The 18481-nt window shown below is 43.0% G+C and overlaps 1 protein-coding gene across 2 annotated transcripts in view; it reads right to left on the reverse strand.

Moving 5' to 3' along the window:
* Positions 1 to 337: 337 nt before the first annotated feature.
* LOC129857924 (platelet-derived growth factor receptor beta-like) overlaps positions 338 to 18481 on the reverse strand; it is a 50407-nt gene continuing 32263 nt past the window's right edge. For both annotated transcript variants that reach the window (XM_055926625.1, XM_055926624.1), the window contains exons 15-23: positions 14814 to 14973; positions 13159 to 13325; positions 8173 to 8291; positions 4921 to 5043; positions 4602 to 4713; positions 3961 to 4060; positions 3734 to 3839; positions 3115 to 3404; positions 338 to 2230 (exon numbers count right to left, since the gene is read on the reverse strand). In XM_055926625.1, the coding sequence (XP_055782600.1) occupies positions 2077 to 2230; positions 3115 to 3404; positions 3734 to 3839; positions 3961 to 4060; positions 4602 to 4713; positions 4921 to 5043; positions 8173 to 8291; positions 13159 to 13325; positions 14814 to 14973 (1331 nt within the window). In that variant the 3' untranslated portion in view covers positions 338 to 2076. The remainder of the gene's footprint in view (positions 2231 to 3114; positions 3405 to 3733; positions 3840 to 3960; positions 4061 to 4601; positions 4714 to 4920; positions 5044 to 8172; positions 8292 to 13158; positions 13326 to 14813; positions 14974 to 18481) is intronic.

Raw genomic sequence — 18481 nt, forward strand, 5'->3', positions numbered from 1 at the left:
ATGATGGACACGGTAGATGATCAGCTTTGTTTTGAGTTTGTTTGTGCTGATGGCTGAAAAGAGAGGCTTTGATTGAACTAAGTCTAGCTGGGCTTGGGAAAGTTAATTTTGATTTTTTTGGGATATCTCTCTTATGGTCAATTAATCTCGGGACATTTATTATCTCTTCGACATTGAATGGATAAAGCCAAGGCATTAAATTACAAGACAGTGTAGAAACAGATGTTGGTGTTGAAAATTAGAGAGCTTTAAAACATAATTTATTATTTTCCGTTATGGGAAAATAGTAGAACGCTGCAAGGCATTGAACTAATATAAAATGCAGAACACATTTCTTGTGTTATATTTTCATTATAAACTTTTATTTTCACCTAATCACTTTCAATTAACATACAAAATACTGCATATAAAAATACATTTGTAAACATACAGAAAAGCTTTGGTACCATTACGTGTGTGTGGTGAATATTCTACATGATGTAGTGTGTGTGTTCTGCATTCCTGGGTGTTCTGCATTCGGTGTTCCTACATCATGTGACAAATGTATACAAACAAGCATATTTATATTTCACTGGTAGTGTATCTAACCATAGGTCAACCTCTGTGAGTGAACTCTAAGCAAGTTGCAAGAAAATAAGTAACTTCTCTCAGGTATCATTTCTTTGTTTCAATAATATAGATTCAAATCTCGATACCCACATTTCTAAAAAGATCTCCTACCAAAGAAAAGCTTATTTTAACATTAGGCCTACTATTTGTATTTTTCATAGAACTTCATACAATACAAAAGCACTTCACAGATATTAGATCAGTCATGGTCACAGTACACAACAACGTACTAATCTTGTACCAGGTGTGCTAAGGCAGTGATATGCTCAGATCACTTCTCATTCAGTCAGTACCTCCGTGTAAAAACATACAATTTCTTCATACCTCTCAGACATCATTCAATCTCTTATGTACTGAACCTAAATCCCTTTCTTGGAAATGTTCATGTTTTCCTAAACATTGTAAAGTGCAAAATGTATACAGAATTGTTTAATAAACAAAAATGCTATATAAAATGTCAAAAGAAATCTCTATAAAACTCAAGACAACATAAAATGATATTTGACACATAACCTTTACTGAATGTACAATATTCTGCTTAATTAAGGCCAAATGTATGAATCTTTTCTCTAAGTTAATTATATTTCCCCGAAATCACTTGACATAGAAAGTACACATTTGTAAAAACAAAGAAAATATACCTCAGTGCAACTAGAATGTCATATCCCATTGATATTGAGAAGTATAGATGCCATAAAATGATGTGTTTCTGATTGTTTTTACTAACTAAAGTAGCCTACCCGTCTAAAAAGGTGAACTTTTTCACACAAGCAAAATGTAACAGTACATGCTCCACTTTTAGTCATAAAAAAACTGAAAGGGTTTTAGAAGCCTAATGTTTTCATCTTTATAATATAAAAATACAACACATGTAAAAGGAAAAATGACAAGACAAATCCCCATAGAAACACTGCAAAATTGTATTTTAAAATCATGAATTTCCTGATGTACATTTTTATTCTTATGTGATACTGGTATTTTGTCATCTTCATTATTAAGTGAAGACTTTGAAAAGGATCCCTCTCTTCAATATGGATTATTTTGCATTGATTAGATTAATTAAAATCATCATCAATCAACAATCATCATTGATTAAATATGTCACTCTTGTAATTATTGATTTTCAATTGATTTTCAGCACAGAATTATTTTGAAAGTACCAGTTGTGAAATATTTGCTTAAGCAGTGGGAATTGTTTATGTTGTTCGGGTTAGCTTCTCACTGAAATCGCAAAAAGTTGTCTTAATCCACTAAAGCAGGGATGGCCAACTGGCGGAAGGAAATTAACTAGTGCCGGCTCTGACTGCATTTGTAGGTAGGGATGTGTGTACGCAGACCCGCGAGCCACTGCAGACCCTCATGATAAGTAAAAGAAAATATGTGGCCCCAACCACCATCAAAGTTCCCCATCCCCGCACTAAAGCTATTCAGGAATGTTGCTATACATTCACCAAGTTTCTTAAAGGTCTACAGGAAGCTGTCTTCCACTTCCGGTGTTCCAGAAGATTCCAGTGGAATCAGAGCCTGGTTGGCATGGAGATCCTCCTCTTCTGGAATGGTGTCTGCCTCTGCTGTCTCCTGGGAGATGGAATCAGCCTCGTCATCCTCCAGAGCCAGAGAGCTACAGGGAATAACAGCACACATGTTCCTTTACAAACCAAGGTGGGATTTTACGATTTTACGTCCCATTTCAGGTGAAAACTATACAGCATTGCGCCACAAATCAAAACAATGTAAAAGCTAAACTATCATATTTCTGCCAGCTTGGCTTGTCTAAGGTTTCAGTTTAAATGTCTTACAAAATCCTCAAAATGTAACACTGAGTGTACCAAGCATTATGAGCACCTGCTCTTTCCATGACAGACGGACCAGGTGAATCCAGGTGAAAGCTATGATCCCTTATTGATGTCGCCTGTTAAATCTACTTCAATCAGTGTAGATGAAGGGGAGGAGACGGGTTAAAGAAGGATTTTGAAGCCTTGAGCCATTCAGAGGGTGAATGGGCAAGACAGTGTCTTTGAACGGAGTATGGTAGTAGGTGCCAGGCGCACCGGTTTGTGTCAAGAACTGCAACGCTGCTGGATTTTTCACCCTCAACAGTTTCCTGTGTGTATCAAGAATGGTCCACCACCCAAAGGACATCCAGCCAACTTGACACAACTGTAGGAAGCAATGGAGTCAACATGGGCCAGCATCCATGTGGGATGCTTTCGACACCTTGTAGAGTTCATGCCTCGATGAATTGAGGCTGTTCTAAGGAAAAATAGGGGGGTGCATCTCAATATTAGGATGGTGTTCTTAATGTTTAGTACACTCAGTGTATACATGGTAAGATAAGACCGATTTTATCAAAATCCCACATATGGCTCTGTGTGTTGGTGTTGTAACTATACAAGCTCCTCTAGAGTAAATATGCCTTATCTTTCCTGCATGCTCAGCATTTGGCATACATTTGCAGTCAGTCAGTCAGTGTTTGTAGTCAGGAAGTATGTTAGACAGCCATACCTCGCAGGGCTTTCCATTGGCAAGGTGTTGGCCTCGGAGAAGACTTCCTCCTGAGGCTTGGGGTCCGGAATGGGAATGATGTAGTCATTGTAGGAGGTCGTCACTTCCTCTCTATCTGCCTCCGATCTAAAGTCTCCAGTTAGAGGGCAGGGGTTGAGGTCCTGGAGGGTGTCAGGGGTGGTGGAGGGGGTGATGGCTGGGGTGGGGAAGGGGGAGGAGAGCCTGGGTTTGGTTCGGACCACGGCCGGGTGGTCACTCTTGAAGAACTCGTCGTTGACTTGGCAGTATCTCTGTACCAAAAATTATAGTCAATTAGATACATCTCAGTGATCAATGTCAGATCTGTCCATAGTCAATACACACTTAAAGGAAAACTTCACCCAAAAACTATATTTTGGTATTTGTTTCATTAGTCCATTCTTGACATAGTCCCAAAATGTTTTACTTATCAGCAATCAGGTTTTTAAGATATGTTAACTTACAAAATACAGAAATCATCCCTGTATGATGCATTTTGCATTTAGCCAAAAGTTTGATCGTTTTCAGAGATGGATGTGGAAATACTGTTGGTCCTCAGATGCATTGTGTAAAGGGAAAAAACCTTATATTAATAGGATACCTTTTTATAGCTGTCAGTGAGCATGTTCCCCATGGTGTGCACCAGAAAGGAGAACTCTGGCCTCTTCTCATGCTTCTCATCCCAGCACTTCTGCATGACTTCATAACTGGAGGACAGAATTACTTCCTTAGTTGAACATTTTAACTGAACATGTCACATAAAAAAAAAAAAAAATGACAGAAGACATGATTAGAGAGAGGTGTTTGAGAGTGATGGTAGAGACTTACACTTCGTCTGTGGCGTGGTTAGGTTTGGCCATGCGATAGCCTCTCTTTAAGGCACTGTAGAACAGCTCATTCATAGGAAGGTCAGGGTAAGGGGTTCCTCCTGTTAAAAGATCAACCATTCAAGTATTTAAAGGCTGATCTGTTTAAGTCATGCTGAATCAGATGTGTCCAAATGTTCTCAAATCTCGAATGAAACAAGAATCATGCTGGATTTTGGTTTCCCACGAAAAACATTGTTCACGCTGTTTCACGCTAAACGAACCACTTCTCAATAGGTACTCTTCTGATCACAGCAGTTCCAAAAGCATTTGTAAAAATCCCAAAATGAATTGATAATAAACACGGACTGTAGCTAATAACAACATAACCTCATCTGACCCTAAATAGACGCAGGATTAGACAAGCTGATCGTCTTGTCCTCTTAAGACAACTTTATTGCCTGTCTGTTTAAACACGGTATTGACAGCCTTTTGAAACCTCTATACTAACATACATTAAATAAACAATGTCATCAAACCGCTCATGCTACAACTGATCTTTCGGAACGAATTCCAGTTAATGGGTTGTTTCGATTTAATCAAACAGTAATTTCTTCCATCTGTCAGTTAATAATGAATGGATTCCATTTCCCGTCCACGTACCAAGGGTGAATATCTCCCAGAGCAAGATGCCGTAGGACCACACGTCACTCAGGGTGGTGTACAAGTTATGGAAGATACTCTCTGGGGCCATCCACTTCAGGGGCAGAAATGTCTGAGAGGGCCAGAATTAGAGAGAACGTTAGAATCAGCCAGGTACTTAGAGGTAGGTTACAGCAGCAGTTATGGCTTACAATTTAAGTCGGTTGAAAGTTGTAATTTATGTTGTTTAAATGGTGTTTTACTGTTATCTTTCAAACTTTGTCTTATTTTATGTGTATGTGTATGTGTATGAGTGACCCTTAGTGAGCCTTTCACTCACGCTGCCTTTGGAGATGTAGTTGGAATCGTGCATGATGTCTCTGGCTAGGCCAAAGTCACAGATCTTCACCAGTTTCCCCTCACAGATCAACACGTTCCTGGCGGCCAGGTCACGATGGACACACTGGGGAGGAGATGGTTTTAAATCTGCAGTTGCTACATTTATTTTTGGATTTATAAATGTATGATATATTATGTACCTGTTGATTCTTGAAGCGTAGGACATATATATGCCCCATGAGCTTTACTGTAATACCCAACAACAACATTGATGAAATGCTTACCACAATAACGGACAGTATCAAGTTCTGTACACACCGTGTGATCCCCATGAGAACCACCAGGTTATTTCCGAATGACAAACCATGGATTAATGGCGAGATCAAAAACGCATTACGGATGAAGATTGCGTTCTCCCATCGGGATATGCAGACAGCTCCCTCAAACATGCCATCCAACGAGCCACACTAAGGTACAAGGACAAGGTGGAGGTGGAAAACAGCAACATGATTGCTAAGCAGGTCTTTCAAAAAGTCAGGAAGTTGGCAGGCTACTCTGACAAACCATCTCCACCGGCCCATGATGGACCCACTCGCCTTGTCCAACAACCTCAACAACTTCTTCTCATATAGAAAAAAGAGGAGGAAGGGAAGGTACACAATAGTAGATTTTGGTAGACAGAAGGTGCTCTTTGGTAAAAGGGGTAAATTGGTCATCAAAAAGCAAGGAGGACCAAGGCACTCTTCATATAATTAATTAAAATGCCTTGATTTGTATGGCATGTTCAATAGAAACAAGGTTTCGGCTGCATGGCCTTTGTCAGGGAGTACAAAGAAACTTTTTCTCATGTTTTGATACCCACGTTTTGATACCCACTATGATCCAGAAGCTGTGAGAACCTGCTAGATGCCCTCCACTTTACTGATTCCCATGCCCCACTCTTCAGTGAGGTGGAGGTGGCGGTATACCAGCGGAAAGCTACAGTAAGTGCAAGGCCGGGCGGGATAAAGTGTTGAGTCCTAAAAGCCGGAGCTGCTGAGCTCAGCGCCATCCATGGCCTTTCACCTATCGCTATCCACTGGCACAAGCCCCACCCTATGGAAAACATCTACCATCGTGCCCATTCCTAAAAAGTCTACCTCGACTGAGTTCAACCGGCATGTTGCTCTCAAGTCATTGATCATGAAATTCTTGGAAAGACTGGTTCTTAACATCCTACTGCTACCCACCGTTCACTCCTCCCTTGATCCCTACCAGTTTGTTTCAAAGCAGGGAGAGAAACGGATGACACGGTGGTCTGCAGCCTGCACAGGCTCCTGGAACACCTGGAGGGTATGGGGAATTACGCACACATCCTGTTCGTGGGTTTCAGCTACGCCTTCAACACCATCCAACGACACACCATGATCCAGAAGCTCAGTAACCTAGACATATCTCCCACCATCATTCGCTGGATCCACAACTGTTTAAGTGGCAGATCTCAGGCCGTCAGAATAGATATCAACCAGTCCTCTGTAAGCATCACCAACACTGTTGTTTGTTTCTTCTGTGTTTTCATATTTGTTTTAGGTATTCCTGTGTGAGCTGTGCCAAGATTTTCCTATTGTAGGACAATAAATGGGATTCTGATTCTGATTCTGTCAGTGGTATAAATTACTTTAAAAGTACTACTTAAGTACTTTTTGGGAGTATCTGTACTTTACTATTTATATTTTTGACAACTTTTACTTTTACTTCATTACATTCCTAAAGAAAATAATGTACTTTTTACTCCATACATTTTCCCTGACACCCAAAAGTACTAGTTACATTTTGAATGCTTATCAGGACAGGAAAATGGTCCAATTCACACACTTATCAAGAGAAAGCATCCCTGCCATCTCTACTGGTTCTGATCTGAAGGACTCACTAAACACAAATGCTTAGTTTGTAAATTATGTCTGAGTGTTTCAAATATTTTAATGAGGCACAGTTCATATAAGTAAATCAATAAAATAAAATCAATAAATTAGGCCCTAATCTATGGATTTCTCATGACTGGGAAAACAGATATGCATATGTTGGTCACAGATACCTTAAAAAAGGTAGGGGCGTGGATTAGAAAACCAATCACTATATTGTGTGACCACCACACAACTCCTTCGCATATAGTTGAGCAGGCTGTTGATTGTGGCCTGTGGAATGTTGTCCCACTCCTCTTCAATGGCTGTGCTTAGTTGCTGGATATTGGCGGGAAATGTAACATGCTACACATCGATCCAGGGCATCCCAAACATGCTCAATGGGTGACATGTCTGATGAGTATGCAGGCCATGGAAGAACTGGGACCTTTTCCGTTTCCAGGAATTGTGTACAGATCCATGCGACATGGGGCCGTGCATAATCATGCTGAAACACAATGCCCTACACGTGATATGCGGTTCTGAGGCCGGTTCGATGTACTGCCAATTTCTCTAAAATGAAGTTGGAGGCGACTTATGGTAGAGAAATTAACATTCAATTCTCTGGCAACAGCTTTGCTGGACATTCCTGCAGTCAGCATGCCTATTGCACGCTCCCTCAAGACTTGAGACATCTGTGGCATTGTGTTTTGTGACAAAACTGCACATTTTAAAGTGGCCTTTTATTGTCCCAGTACAATTTGCACCTGTGGAATGATCACGCTATTTCATCAGCTTCTTGATATGCAACAACTGCCAGGTGGATGGATTATCTTGGAAAAGGTGAAATGCTCACTAACAGGGATGTAAACAAATTTGTGCATAAAATTTGAGAGAAATTCGTTTTTTGTGCGTATGGAACATTTCTAGGATCTCATATTTCAGCTCATGAATTCACAGGACCAACACTTTTCATGTTGTGTTTATATTTTTGTTTAGTGTACATATCAAACTATAATTGGATATGTCATTTTGGATCAGCTGTTGCATCCATAGCTCTGTCTATTTGAGAGTGGTTACATTTCTCCAGCCCCACCTATCAGCTTTTAACCAAAACATTGGCGGGGAAGATGCTTTGTCATTGTTTCGTCATTGCTTCAACTGCTGATTGCCCATGTAAACAACAGGGTTACAGGAAGCCAAGGTCAGACTGGACATTAACTATTGACGGTGAAGTACATTCTATATCCATATCTACAGCTCTGTAATTACTGTGCCTGGCTCAATCAAGGGTAAATGATAAATAAATATATATCAATAAAGTTTAGATTCCATGTAATAAATAAAGGCTGAGTAAATAAAACATTACATACGTTCTTGGAGGCGAGGAACTCCATGCCTTTGGCCACCTGGTAGCTGAAGCCGATGAGGTCAGTATAGCTGAGGGTGGTAGAGTCACTGATGAACAGGGCAGGGTCCATTGTGGTCTGGTCTGGAGGGAGGGAGAGCAGAGACATGGACGGCAGGGATCATTAATGAGGTAAAAAAGAGAGACAATGTAAAGGTGAATAGATGTTCAGGTGATACTCATGGAGAGTATACACTGAGTGTACAAAACATCAATAACAAGTAAAATAAAATAAAACTTTATTTGTCACATGCGCCGAATTCAACAAGTGTAGACCTTACCGTGACATGCTTAAGTACAAGCCCTTTACAACAGTGCAGTTTAAGAAGAGTTATGAAAATATTTACCAAATAAACTAAAATAATAAAAGGTAACACAATAACATAACAATAACGAGGCTATATACAGGGACTACCGCTACCGAGTCAGTGTGTGGGGGGACAGGTTAGATATAATTTGAACATGTATAATTTGTACATTTACTCCTGAGGTGCTGACTTGCTGCACCCTCGACAACTACTGTGATTATTATTATTTGACCATGCTGGTCATTTATGAACATTTGAACATCTTGGCCATTTTCTGTTATAATCTCCACCCGGCACAGCCAGAAGAGGACTGGCCACCCCTCATAGCCTGGTTCCTCTCTAGGTTTCTTCCTAGGTTTTGGCCATTCTAGGGAGTTTTTCCTAGCCACCGTGCTTCTACACCTGCATTGATTGCTGTTTTAGGTTTTAGGCTGGGTTTCTGTACAGCACTTTGAGATATCAGCTGATGTAAGAAGGGCTATATAAATACATTTGATTTGATTTGATGTAGGTAGGTGTGAAGTGACTATGCATAGATAATAAACAGCGAGTAGCAGCAGTGTACAAAACAAATGAAGGGGGGGTCAATGTAATAGTCTAGTGGCCATTTCATTAATTGTTCAGCAGTCTTATAGCTTGGGGGTAGAAGCTGTTAACCTGTTGGGGATGGGGGCGCTGTTTAGACTATTTATGCTAATTTGGCTAATTTTTGAAACGGCTTCCCACAAAATCCTTGATCGTACAATATGCATATTATTATTATTATTGGATAGAAAACAGTCTATAGTTTCTATAGGAGTTGAAATTTTGTCTCTAAGTGGAACAGAGCCCATTCTACAGCAATTTCCCTGACATGGAGTCAGATTTGAGAAATGTTGGCCACTCTTCTGAAGTCAGTTAAAAGGGCACTGTCATTGCTATGACTACACGGACACTTCTTACGTCTTCCCCTGGATGCCTTTACGTGATGACGATTCCAATGGGGTCGATTGCGCGTTCACAGGCACTACAAATGAAAAAAACCTTTAGCTAGCAAGTCTTTTCTTGCTGCGTAACGCGCGTGGAAGACACCGACCCTCTCCTGTTCCAAGCGTTAGTTTAGCCTGTTATATTTCTCCGGTCATCTTTTCACTCGTTATAGGAGTTAAAAACATCATAAGGTAGTTAATTTAAAGCGTTTTATAGCAATTTATATCCGTTTAGTGCGATTTTGGGACATTTATTTTTGCAACGATGTGAAAAGTTGGGCACGCTTTTCAGTTCATCCCGAACGCAGTTGACATTTCCACATGGCAAGAGGACAGCTTTCCACCAAAAGACGATTTCTCCCAAGAAAGGATCCTTTGCCCAAGATACTGATGGAAGAACAGCTCAAGGTAGGACATTTTTATTATGATAAATCGTGTTTCTGTCGAAACATTTTAGTGGCTTAGGACGCCATGTTTTTTGACGTAGCTTCGCTTGGCGCAAACTGTATTGAAAAGTAAGGATAAATTAAAAAATGTAATAACGCAATTGTATTAAGAATTAAATTGTCTATCAATCCCTGTCCACCCTATATTTTTTAGTCACGTTTATGAGTATTTATGTATAAGAGTAGATCACTGTCTAAGTGGCGCAAGGACTTTTTCTTTACCAGCTTGTCTACATTTCACATTGTCTAACCATGATTTTGGTGGCTAAATATAAACATTTTCGATCAAACTGTATATGCATGTTGTAATGTGATGTTACAGGAGTGTCATCGGAAGAATTCTGAGAAGGTTAGTGAAAAAATTAATATCTTTTGGCGATGTTGACTTTTATCGCTCACTTTGGCTAGAATCAATGCTGGGCTGCTAATTGCTATGTGCTAAGCTAATATAACGATTTATTGTGTTTTCGCTGTAAGACACTTAGAAAATCTGAAATATTGTCTGTATTCACAGGATCTGTGTCTTTCGATTCGTGTATGCTGTGTATTTTTACGAAATGTTTGATGATTAGTAGTTAGGTAAACACGTTGCTCATTGTAATTATTCTAGTCCATTTGTGACGGTGGGTGCAATTGTAAACTATGCCATCTACCTGAAATATGCACTTTTTTCTAACAAAACCTATCCCATACCATAAATATGTTATCAGACTGTCATCTAATGAGTTTTTTTGTTGGTTAGGGGCTATAAATATCTTAGTTTAGCCGAATTGGTGATGGCTACTGGTGTTGGTGGACAAATAAAAGATGGTGGATTATGCTAATGTGTTTTTAGGTAATAGATGTACATCTTTACATGTTGTGTCTTCCCTGTAAAACATTTTAAAAATCGGAAATGTTGACTGGATTCACAAGATCTGTGTCTTTCATTAGCTGTATTGGACTTTAATGTGTGAAAGTTAAATATTTAAAAAAAATATTTTTTTTGAATTTCGCGGCACTGGTTTTTCAGTGGGGGGGGGGGGGGGGGTGTGCCGCTAGCGCCACGCTGATCCTAGACAGGTTAAGGAGCCTTTTGGTCCTAGACTTGGTGCTTGCCGTGCGGTAGCAGAAAAAACAGTTCATGACTTGGGTGACTAGAGTCTCTGACAATTTTACGGGTTTTTCTCTGACACTGCCTATTATATAGGTCCTGGGTTGCAGGAAGCTTGGCCCCAGTGATGTACTGGGCCGTACGCACTACCCTCTGTAGCGCCTTATGGCCAGATGTCGAGCATTGCCATACCAAGCCGTGATGAAACCAGTCACGATGCTCTCGATGGTGCAGCTGTAGAATTTTTGAGGATCTGGGCACCCATGCCAAATCTTTTCAGTCTCCTGAGGGGGAAAAGGTTTTGTTGTGCCCTCTTCACAACAGTCTTGGTGTGTTGTCGTCCACAAACAGCTCTTTTGTCTTGCTCACATTGAGGGAGAGGTTGTTGTCCTGGCACCACACTACCAGTTCTCTGACCTCCTCCCTATGGGCTGTCTCATCGTTGACGGTGATCAGGCTTACCACTGTTGTGTCATCAGCAAACTTAATGATGGTTTTGGTCGTTTTTTGGCCACGCAGTCGTGGGTGAACAGGGAATACAGGAGGGGACTAAGTACACACCCTGAGGGGCCCCACTGTTGAGGATTAGCGGTGCAGACTTGTTGCTGCCTACCCTTACCAGCTGGGGGCGGCCTGTCAGGAAGTCCAGGATCCAGTTGCAGAGGGAGGTGTTTAGTCCCAGGGTCCTTATGATGAGCTTTGTAGGCACTATGGTGTTGAACGCTGAGCTGTAGTCATTAAACAGCATTCTCACATAGGTGTTCCTTTGGTCCAGCTGGGAAAGGGCAGTGTGGAGTGCGATTGAGATTGCGTCATCTGTGGATCTGTTGCGGTGGTATGCGAATTGGAGTGGGTCTAGGGTATCCGGGAGGATGCTGTTGATGTGAGCCATGACCAGCCTTTCAAAGCACGTCATGGCTACCGATGTGAGTGCTACGGGCGGTAATTATTTAGGCAGGTTACCTTCACTTCCTTGGGCACAAGGAAGTGCTTGAAACATGTAGGTATTACAGACTCAGTCAGTGAGAGGTTGAAAATGTCAGTGAAGACACTTGCCAGTTGGTCCGCGCATGCTTTGAGTACAGGTCCTGATAATCCATCTGGCACCGCGGCTTTGTGAATGTTGACATGTTTAAAGGTCTTGCTCACATCGGCTACCGAGAGCGTTATCACACAGTCATCCAGGACAGCTGGTGAACTCGTGCATGCTCCAATGTTGCTTGCCTCGAAGCGAACATTAAAGGCATTTAGCTCGTCTGGTAGGCTCGCATCACTGGGATGCTCGCGTCTGGGTTTCCCTTTGTAGTCTGTAATAGTTTCAAGCCCTGCCACATCAGATGAGCGTCAGAGCCGGTGTAGTAGGATTCAATCTTAATCCTGTATCGACACTTTGCTTGTTTGATAGTTCGTCTGAGGGCATAGCGGGATTTCTTATAGGCGTCCGGATTAGTGTCCACTCCTTGAAAGCGGCAGCTCTAGCCTTTAGCTCGATGTGGATGTTGCCTGTAATTCATGGCTTCTGGTTGGAATATGTACGTACGGTCACTGTGGGGACGACGTCGTCGATGCCCTTATTGATGACGCCGATGACTGAGGTGGTATACTCCTCAATGCCATTGGATGAATCCCTGTTCCGGGAGAGCAGTATATCATTCTCATCAGACTCTTTAAGGGAAAAAGCTTCTTCCAGTTCGTGGTGAGAAATCCATTTTAACACCTGCTCTTTCCTTGACGTCTGACCAGGTGAATCCAGGTGAAAGCTATGATCCCTTATTGATGTCATACACAATCCATGTTTCAGTTGTCTCAAGGCTTAAAAATCCTTCTTTAACCTGTCTTCTCCCCTTCATCTACACTGATTGAAGTGGATTTAACAAGTGACATCGATAAGGGATCATCATTTTTCACCTGGATTCATCTGGTCAGTCTATGTCATGGAAGGAGCAGGTGTCCTTAGTGTTTAGTGCATAGAGGCTCTGTAGGTCAAATAAACAATTTAACTGTCCTTAACCCATCCTCCTGCGCTTTCTCTTCTCATGTGCTTCCCATATGTTTGACATATAACAGACCTAAAATATACAAAGTATACAGTACGCTTGAGCTATGTTATGGCTCTGTATTTCTTGGACTCTATACCTTGTTCCTGGTAATGGTCGTGCTGATAGGGAGACTCATAGGGAGAAGGCTGGATGTCAGCGTATGTGATGGTGTCTTTCAGCTCCTGCATGGGGACGTACACTGTGGGCTCGTCCTTACTCATGTCCATGTAACCACCGTCACACTCACTGCCAAATGACACGTAGCTGCCAAGATATTTGGGACAGATTAGGGTAAAGTATAATAAAAAATGAAAAACACATGGCCATCTCTATGTCTGTATGGCCTCATTTTGTAATTGAATGTCTACAGATGTAGGATCTACATTTGAGGTAGTTTGCTACAGCAGGAATAACCCTGCAGCCATAGGAAATGCAAATGATTATGTGGATTATAATGAATGGACATTTTTGTGGTTGATACATTGTTTTGTAAGGGAAAATCAAGTCTGAAATATCAAAGTGGAAATGACAAACTTCAGAAGCCTTTTTAAAGCTCAAATACACAACACGTTTACATTTCCTGCCTTGCAGAAAAGTTATCCTGCAACAGGGTGATCAATTTAAGATCCTACATATGTACACTACCGTTCAAAAGTTTGGGGTCACATAGAAATTGTTTTTGAAGGAAAAGCACATTTTTTGTCCATTAAAATAACATCAAATTGATCAGAAATACAGTGTAGACATTGTTAATGTTGTAAATGATTATTGTAGCTGGAAACGGCTGATTTTTAATGGAATATCTACATAGGCGTACAGAGGCCCATTATTAGAAACCATCACTCCTATGTTCCAATGGCACGTTGTGTTAGCTAATCCAAGTTTGTCATTGTAAAAGGCTAATTGGTCATTAGAAAACCTTTTTGCAATTATGTTAGCACAGCTGAAAACTGTGCGCTGATTAAAGAAGCAATAAAACTTGCCTTCTTTAGAGTATCTGGAGCATCAGCATTTGTGGGTTCAATTACAGGCTCAAAATGGCCAGAAACAAAGAACTTTCTTCTGAAACTCGTCAGCCTATTCTTGTTCTGAGAAATTAAGGCTATTCCATGCGAGAAATTGCCAAGAAACTGAAGATCTCGTACAACGCTGTGTACTGTCTAGAAGGCCACCATCCCGGAGTCGCCTCTTCACTGATGATGTTGAGACTGGTGTTTTGTACTTGTCCTCTTGCTCAGTTGTGCACCGGAGGCTCCCACTCCTCTTTCTATTCTGGTTAGAGCCAGTACAGAGCATTGTACGAGATCTTCAGTTTCTTGGTAATTTCTCTCATGGAATAGCCTTCATTTCTCAGAACAAGTACAGAAAGAAAGTTCTTTGTTTATGGCCATTTTGAGAATATATTCGAACCCACAAAAGCTGATGCTCCAGGTACTCAACTAGTCTAAAGAAGGCCTATGTAGATATTCCATTATAAATCAGCCGCTTCCAGCTACAATAATAATTTACAACATTAACAATGTCTACACTGTATTTCTGATCAATTTGATGTTATTTTAATCGGCAAAAAATGTGCTTGTCCTTCAAAACCAAGGATATTTCTAAGTGACTCAAACTTTTGAATGGTCGTGTATGTCTTTTTCTACCATTCATATGTGGTTGTACTTGATCCACGCACTGGCTAATATAACCTCTTCTTTATCTTCCAAATGAAGACCTGAGTGAACCCCCAGATGAGGAGGTAGCTCTCACCCTTTCCTCTGGCTGAGAGGGGTGCTCCCTCCAGAGATGCGGCAGCCAGAGTCCTCCTGGTTCTTCTCAAGGTAGTACTGCAGGAACGTGTGCTTGTTCTTGTGTAAGTAGTCCACCAGGTCTCCATAGCGACAGTACTCTGTCACCAGGTAGAGAGGGCCTGGGTGCCACAAAAGACACATTTTTATCTTCATCGGGGAAGAATTTGTGTGAGCTATTGTATTACTCATACAATTACATAGTTAGTAAAAAGAAAAGTTTGTAACTATGATGTTATAGTCTCCGTGGGCAGATGGATTGCCTCCCACATTACCAATGTTCCAGCATACAGTGCCTTGCAAAAGTATTCACCCCCCTTTGTGTTTTTCCTATTTTGTTGCTGTAACGGGTGACGCTCTCCTCATCCTCGGAAGAGGTGAGGAGAGAAGGATCTTCAGACCAAAACGCAGGCTCAGGGAAATAAGCCATCTTTATTATAAATTACGATGGCACACGAAACGAAACAAAACACTTTCCAAACTACAAAATAAGAAAACGACGTTGACGCAACCTGAACATAAACTTACATAACTAAACATAAACTTACGTACAGGAAAACAGACGACATCGAAACGAAACGAAACAAACAAACAAACGCTACAGTCCCATGTGGTACGAACAGACATACGGACACAGGAGACAATCACCCACAAACAAACAGTGAGAATGCCCTACCTAAATATGACTCTTAATTAGAGGCAAACGCAAACCACCTGCCTCTAATCAAGAGCCATACCAGGCAAACCGAAACCAACATAGAAACAGATAACATAGAATGCCCACCCAACCTCACGTCCTGACCAACTAACACACAAAAACTAACATAAATAGGTCAGGAACGTGACAGTACCCCCCCCACAAGGTGCGAACTCCGGACGCACCAGCACAAAGTCTAGGGGAGGGTCTGGGTGGGCATCTAACCACGGTGGTGGCTCAGGCTCCGGGCGCGGTTCCCACCCCACCATAATCCATCCTAGCCCCCTCCCTTCAAGAATGTCCACCCTCTTACTTCCCCCACAAAATCCTCCTAATAACATATCTAATAATGACAATACCGGGACAGAGAGATAAACCAAGACAGAGGGATAGATAAGACTATAGAGGTAGATAAAGATAGAGAGGGAGATCAGGATAGAGGGGCAACTCCGGACTGAAAGGCAGCTCCGGACAGAGATACAGCTCTGGACTGATGGGCAGTTCTGGGTATCTAGCCTTTTCAGGCTGAAGGGCAGCTCATGGCTGACTGACGACTCTCGATGCTCATGGCTGGCTGACGGCTCTCGACGCTCATGGCAGGCTGACGGCTCTCGACGCTCATGGCAGGCTGACGGCTCTCGACGCTCATGGCAGGCTGACGGCTCTCGACGCTCATGGCGCTCTGACGGCTCTCGACGCTCATGGCGCTCTGACGGCTCTGGCTGCTCATGGCGCTCTGACGGCTCTGGCTGCTCATGGCGCTCTGACGGCTCTGGCTGCTCATGGCGCTCTGACGGCTCTGGCTGCTCATGGCGCTCTGACGGCTCTGGCTGCTCATGGCTCGCTGGCGGCTCTGGCAGATCCTGTCTGGTTGGCGGCTCTGGCAGATCCTGTCTGGTTGGCGGCTCTGGCAGATCCTGTCTGGTTGGCGGCTCTGGCAGATCCTGTCTGGCTGACGGCTCTGGCGGATCCTGTCTGGCTGACGGCTCTAGCGGCTCCTGTCTGGCTGACGGCTCTAGCGGCTCCTGTCTGGCTGACGGCTCTGTAGGCTCAGATGGCGCTGGGGAGACGGATGGCTCTGGCCGGATATGGCGCACTGTAGACCTGGTGCGTGGTGCCGGAACTGGAGGCACCGTGCTAATGACAAGCACCTTCCTACTAGTGCGGGGAGCAGGGACAGGGCACACTGTATTCTCAAAGCCTACTCTATCCCTGATGCGTGGTACCGGCACTGGTGACGCCGGGCTGAGGACAAGCACATCAGGATTAGTAGGGGGAGAATATACAGTGTGTACAGGGCTCTGGAGACGCACTGGTAGCTTAGTGCGTGGGGCCGGAACTGGAGGCACCGGGCTAGATACACGCACTACAGGGAGAGTGCGTGGAGGAGGAACAGGGCTCAGGATACGCACTGGTAGCCTAGTGCGTAGTGTATACACTGTAGGTACTAGGCTGGGGCGGGGAGGTGGTGCCGGAAATACCGGACCGTGGAGGCGTACTGGCACTCTTGAGCATTGAGCTTGCCCAACCTTACCTGGTTGAATACTCCCGGTTGCCCGACCAGTGCGGGGAGGTGGAATAACCCGCACCGGGCTATGTAGGCGAACCGGGGAAACCATGCGTAAGGCAGGTGCCATGTATGCCGGCCCGAGGAGACGCACTGGAGACCAGACGCGTTGAGCCGGCCTCATGACACCTGGCTCAATACTCAATCTAGCCCTACCAGTGCGGGGAGGTGGAATAACCCGCACTGGGCTATGCACTCGTACAGGAGACACCGTGCGCTCTACTGCGTAACACGGCGCCTGCCCGTACTCCCGCTCTCCACGGTAAGCCTGGGAAGTGGGCGCAGGTCTCCTACCTGCCCTTGGCCCACTATCTCCTAGCCCCCCCCCAAGAAATTTTTGGGAATTACTCACGGGCTTTTTTGGCTTCCGTGCCAGACGCGTTCCCTCATAGCTCCGGTTCCTCTCCCCGGTAGCCTCTGCTCTCCTCCGTGCCTCCAGCTCAGCTTTGGGACGGCGATTTTCTCCTGCCTTAGCCCAGGGACCTTCTCCATTCATTATTTGCTCCCATGTCCAGAAATCCTTTCTCTCCTGTCCCTTACTCCGTTTAGTTTCCCTTTGCCGCTTGGTCTTAGCTTGGTGGGTGATTCTGTAACGGGTGACGCTCTCCTCATCCTCGGAAGAGGTGAGGAGAGAAGGATCTTCAGACCAAAACGCAGGCTCAGGGAAATAAGCCATCTTTATTATAAATTACGATGGCACACGAAACGAAACAAAACACTTTCCAAACTACAAAATAAGAAAACGACGTTGACGCAACCTGAACATAAACTTACATAACTAAACATAAACTTACGTACAGGAAAACAGACGACATCGAAACGAAACGAAACAAACAAACGCTACAGTCCCATGTGGTACGAACAGACATACGGACACAGGAGACAATCACCCACAAACAAACAGTGAGAATGCCCTACCTAAATATGACTCTTAATTAGAGGCAAACGCAAACCACCTGCCTCTAATCAAGAGCCATACCAGGCAAACCGAAACCAACATAGAAACAGATAACATAGAATGCCCACCCAACCTCACGTCCTGACCAACTAACACACAAAAACTAACATAAATAGGTCAGGAACGTGACAGTTGCATTACAACCTGTAATTTATATTGATTTTTATTTGGATTTCATGTAATGGACATACACAAAATAGTCCAACTTGGTGAAGTGAAATTATTATTTTAAAAATTCTCCAAAAAATTAAACAAGAAAACCCCGGAAAAGTGGTGCGTGCATATCTATTCACCCCATTTGCTATGAAGCCCCTAAATAAGATCTGGTACAACCAATTACCTTCAGAAGTCACATAATTAGTTAAATAAAGTCCACCTGTGTGCAATCTAAGTATCACACGATCTCAG

This window comes from Salvelinus fontinalis, chromosome 6, assembly GCF_029448725.1.
Source record: "Salvelinus fontinalis isolate EN_2023a chromosome 6, ASM2944872v1, whole genome shotgun sequence".
Lineage (NCBI taxonomy): Eukaryota > Metazoa > Chordata > Actinopteri > Salmoniformes > Salmonidae > Salvelinus > Salvelinus fontinalis.